At 46.9% G+C, this 5,000-nt stretch overlaps 1 protein-coding gene across 2 annotated transcripts in view; it reads right to left on the bottom strand.

The window, feature by feature from the left end:
* Positions 1-3,192, bottom strand: part of LOC141763562 (keratin, type I cytoskeletal 50 kDa-like) — a 5,400-nt gene extending 2,208 nt beyond the window's left edge. Inside the window, exons 1-5 of one of the 2 annotated variants that reach the window (XM_074627996.1) lie at positions 2,723-3,192; positions 1,533-1,615; positions 1,205-1,361; positions 704-865; positions 159-284 (exon numbers count right to left, since the gene is read on the bottom strand). In XM_074627996.1, coding sequence (XP_074484097.1) covers positions 159-284; positions 704-865; positions 1,205-1,361; positions 1,533-1,615; positions 2,723-3,142 — 948 coding nt within the window. In that variant the 5' untranslated portion in view covers positions 3,143-3,192. The remainder of the gene's footprint in view (positions 1-158; positions 285-703; positions 866-1,204; positions 1,362-1,532; positions 1,616-2,722) is intronic. The other variant, XM_074627995.1, reaches the window with a different exon arrangement.
* Positions 3,193-5,000: the final 1,808 nt, after the last annotated feature.

The following is a 5,000-nucleotide window of genomic DNA, read 5'->3' as shown; positions in this document are numbered from 1 at the left end:
GGATGGATAGATAGCTATAGATGGATGGATGGATGGATATATGGATATAGATGGATGGATGGATGGATGGATGGATAGATATGGATGGATGGATGGATGGATAGATGGATGGATGGATAGATTGGTAGATGTGGTTGTGATGGACGGTATAGACTCACCATGCTGAGCTGAGCTTGGAGCTCGATCTCCAGGCTCTGCAGCGAGCGCTTGACCTCTGTGACCTCCGAGCGTGTTGACTGCAGAGTCTCTGTGCTCACGGCGACCTCCTTATTGACCTCGTCAGACTAGAAACAACACAAAGAAAAAATAAAGTCAGAAATCAGGTCTGAAGGAGATCTGCTGATAAATCACCCTGTATGCAGATGACTCTCTCCTGTTTGTCACTCTGATTTCACACACTGCTCTGCTCTTATTGCTCTCTGGACTGGACTCAACAGGACTCAACTGGACTCAACTGGACTCAACAGGACTCAACAGGACGTAATGGACATATTCAACATTAGACATTTCACTTTAATATAGTAAATCAAAACTATGACTTAAAAAGCAGAAAGGTTGACTTTCTGTCTCATAATTCTGTCCTGGTAAATCACATCATTTTTACTTGAAAGTCATATGTTTTATATATATATCTATATATATATATATAGATATATATATATCTATATATATATATATAGTGTCTAGGGTTTATATTGCTCACCTTGGACTGGAACCAGACCTCCAGGTCTCTGCGGTTCTTGTTGGCGACGGTCTCGTAGTGTTCTCTGATTCCGGCCATGACCCCGGACAGGTCCTCCTGAGGAGCGGCGTCCACCTCCACGTTCACCTGACCTCCCACCTGGGCCCGCATAGCCAGCAGGTCCTGCAGGAATCAGTCAGTCAAACAGACATTAGTAGATGATAACGGTGACAAACAGTTTGTCTTTTATCATTTATTTCTTCTTCTGACTGATCTTCAGACAAGCTGTTGGAAGTCTTTGGAGATCCTGTAAATTAACTGACTAATCAGAAGAAAAACTCGTCAGTAGTTAAGACGACTTTAACTGAAGACATTTAATGTCATGATGTTCTACCAGAACTTACTAACAAGCTGCATAATCAGGAGTTAAAGCAACGTTCTAAAGTCACATTACAGGTTTCTGCCGTCATAAAGCAGCTTTGATATCCACTAACGGTAGTTAGTTTGCAGTTTTGTGCCCACCTCTTCGTGGTTCTTCTTGAGCTGGATGAGTTCCTCCCTCAGCGCTTCGATCTGCATCTCCAGGTCGGATCTTCCCAGAGTCAGCTCGTCCAGGACCCTCTTCAGTCCGGCGATGTCGGCCTCCACCGACTGACGCATGGCCAGCTCGTTCTCAAACCTGCTCACCCCAACCGGCAGCAACAATCACCAAAACACGGTAACTCACCCGTCCATCACCGGAGGAACCACAGCATCGCTTGTGGACTTCTTTATCTTTTGCCTAAACTTCACCAATAATTCATAATTTAATCTATTAACAACACATTGACAGAAATGTTCATATACTCACTTGACTCTGAAGTCATCAGCAGCCAGCTTGGCGTTATCGATGGCCAGGTAGAGAGATCCGTTAGTACGGGTGGTAGCGAGGATCTGAAACACAGACGAAGATGTGTTTTATTTTATCATCCTTCTGTAAATGTAACCTGTACTGACACTCAGTGTTTCAGCTTATTGACCTCATGAGACGACAAAAACATAAAATAAAGTCAGAAATCCCGTCTGAGGGAGATCTGCTGATAAATCACCCTGTATGCAGATGACAGTCTCCTGTTTGTCACTCTTATTTCACACACTTCTTTGCTGTTATTGCTCTCTGGAGTGGACTTAATGGGACTTAATGGATATATTAAACATTAGACATTTCAGTTTCATACAGTAAGTCAAAACTATGACTTAAGAAGCAGAAAGTTTGACTTACTGTCTCATAATTCTGTCCTGGTAAATCACAAAATTTTGACTTGAAAAGTCGTATCTATATATATAGTTTTTTATATTGTCTTGTGTAACAGTACGTAAGCCTGCAGTTCCACTAAGAGCCACTAGACGCTGCCTAATTGTAATGAGGGGAATGGGGAAACACCCGACTTTCAGGAGGGTAATTTGAGGATCCAGGAGAGGAACCGGTCGGGCGTGTCTGCAGGTTTGTTTCTACTTTAAACTAAAACTGAAAAGGAACTTTAATTTGTGGATGTATATAAGTTTCTGCCTGCTCTGAACACAGTTTCATGAGGCTGCTACACAACTGATTATAAATAGATTAGACTATTCAAATACAAGTCAAATTTCCTCTCATTGTTTCAGTGGTTCTTGTATGAACATCATGCAAAACTACAGCTGGAGCCGGTTTCTGCTTCAGGTGGCCTCAGTGTGTTTTGGGTGTGGCTGCTGCACCTGTATTTATCCTGCAGGAAACAACACACCATGTCTGGCTGCGTTGCACCTGTACACCTGTACACCTGTGAACCTATGTACCTGTACACCTGTACACCCGTACACCCGTACACCTATACACCTATGTACCTGTCCATCTGTACACCTTTCCATCTGTCCACGTCTGGCTGGGGGCGTTTTAGGAGGACAATGGCTGTTAAGATTTAAGCTTTGTGTTCACATGATCTCACATTTCTATTCCTTCTTCTGAGCCTCTTTCCTTTTGACATAAACTAACCTACGTACAGGATCAGAGCCTGGACTCACCTGGTCCTGCAGGTCGCTGATGGCGACCTTGAATGCGACGCAGTCGTGGCCCTCAGGTTTGGTCTTGTTCTCCAGGAACTGCCTGATCTTCAGCTCCAGCTCGGCGTTGGCCTTCTCCAGGTTGCGCACCTTGTTCAGGTAGGTGGACAGGCGGTCGTTCAGGTTCTGCATGGTGGCCTTCTTGTTGTCGTTGATGTCCATGGCGTCGGCCAGCTGGAAGCCGGCGCCGGCTCCGGCTCCGGCGCCGGCCTTGGCACTGGCGGCGAAAAATCCTGCGCCAGCAGAGGAGAAGCTTCTGGGAGCGCTCATGCTGGAGATGCGGACTCCAAAGCCGCCGGCGCCGCCATACACGCTGGGGGCCCTCATGGAGCCGAGACGGCTTCCGCTGGAGAAGGTGTTGGAGCGGTTGTAGGAGGTCATGGTGGAGGAGTCTGTCTGCTCTGGATGGAGACGAGGGAGTGAAGCACAGTTTGGACTCAGCTCTTTTTATACTACCTGAGAGTGAGGGAGGGGTTCAGGGTCCAGCCTCCGCGGCACGCCTCCGGGCTACGGAGCCATGGCAACCAGAGCAACCAATCACAGCAGGAATTTATGATGATATCACATCTACAGCCTCTGTTTACCTGACAACATCTGACTCCATCATCCCGTCTGTTCAGGTCTATCTCCTCCTCCTCCTCTGTTAACCTGATGATTCTGCTCTTATCTAATCTGCCTATAAAGACCCTCGTCGCTCCTCTACCTCACAGCCCCCTCACCCCCTGGATTCCTCCCTGGATTCCTCCCTGGATTCCTCCCTGGTCCCTGCCTGCATGTCCAAACCCGTCTGTAGTTCCTGTGTCACGTTGAGCCCTGCAGCTGCAGCCAGACTCCCCTCTCCCTCCTTTAACAAGCAAACAATGGAATCCTTTGTGCCAACTCTTCGCCCTGCTCTGTTTGAGCAGGGCTCATCTCTCTGGAGCTGCTTTATGGTGTTTCCTGTAGCGACTACTATCAATTAAAAAGCCGCTAAGAGGCTGAAGGCAGTCGGCTCTAGACTGTGTGACTGGTTTCAGAAAGTCCAAAAAGTCCAGATGTGTTTAACTGTTTATTACATTCCAGATGTGTTTAACTGTTTAATACATTCCAGATGTGTTTAACTGTTTATTACATTCCAGATGTGTTTAACTGTTTAATACATTCCAGATGTGTTTAACTGTTTATTAAATGAAAGGAATCACAAACAATAACTGGAATAACTAAACGTGTCTCTCTCCCTCTGTCCGACTCCAACGGTCCAACTGAACCGGTAACAATAGGTGAAACCACACCCCCGTGTCAACTACCGGCAGTGATGATAACCAAAAGAATAATAATAATGATAATAATGATAATAATGATAATAATGATAATAATGATAAACAACAGGCTAAATACACACTTTGGCTCCTACATTTTGTTTAGTTTGAAAGCTGTTGAGGCTGTGTTGGTAGGTGGTGTTGGTCAGGTGGTGTTGGTAGGTGGTGTTGGTGGTGTTGGTAAGGTGGTGTTGGTAAGGTGGTGTAGAGGTGGTGTTGGTCAGGTGGTGTTGGTAGGTGGTGTTTGTGTTGTTGGTAAGGTGGTGTTGGTAAGGTGGTGTAGAGGTGGTGTTGGTGGTGTTGGTAGGTGGTGTTGGTAAGGTGGTGTAGAGGTGGTGTTGGGTGGTGTTGGTAAGGTGGTGTTGGTAAGGTGGTGTAGAGGTGATGTTGGTGGTGTTGGTAGGTGGTGTTGGTAAGGTGGTGTAGAGGTGGTGTTGGGTGGTGTTGGTAAGGTGCTGTTGGTAAGGTGGTGTAAAGGTGGTGTTGGTGGTGTTGGTAGGTGGTGTTGGTAAGGTGGTGTAGAGGTGGTGTTGGGTGGTGTTGGTAAGGTGCTGTTGGTAAGGTGGTGTAGAGGTGGTGTTGGTAGGTGGTGTTGGTAAGGTGGTGTAGAGGTGGTGTTGGGTGGTGTTGGTAAGGTGGTGTTGGTAAGGTGGTGTAGAGGTGGTGTTGGGTGGTGCTGGTAAGGTGGTGTAGAGGTGGTGTTGGGTGGTGTTGGTAAGGTGCTGTTGGTAAGGTGGTGTAAAGGTGGTGTTGGTGGTGTTGGTAGGTGGTGTTGGTAAGGTGGTGTAGAGGTGGTGTTGGGTGGTGTTGGTAAGGTGCTGTTGGTAAGGTGGTGTAGAGGTGGTGTTGGGTGGTGTTGGTAAGGTGCTGTTGGTAAGGTGGTGTAGAGGTGGTGTTGGTAGGTGGTGTTGGTAAGGTGGTGTAGAGGTGGTGTTGGGTGG

Source organism: Sebastes fasciatus, assembly GCF_043250625.1.
Source record: "Sebastes fasciatus isolate fSebFas1 chromosome 13 unlocalized genomic scaffold, fSebFas1.pri SUPER_13_unloc_1, whole genome shotgun sequence".
NCBI lineage: Eukaryota > Metazoa > Chordata > Actinopteri > Perciformes > Sebastidae > Sebastes > Sebastes fasciatus.
This window is presented reverse-complemented; position numbering and strand designations above follow the sequence as displayed.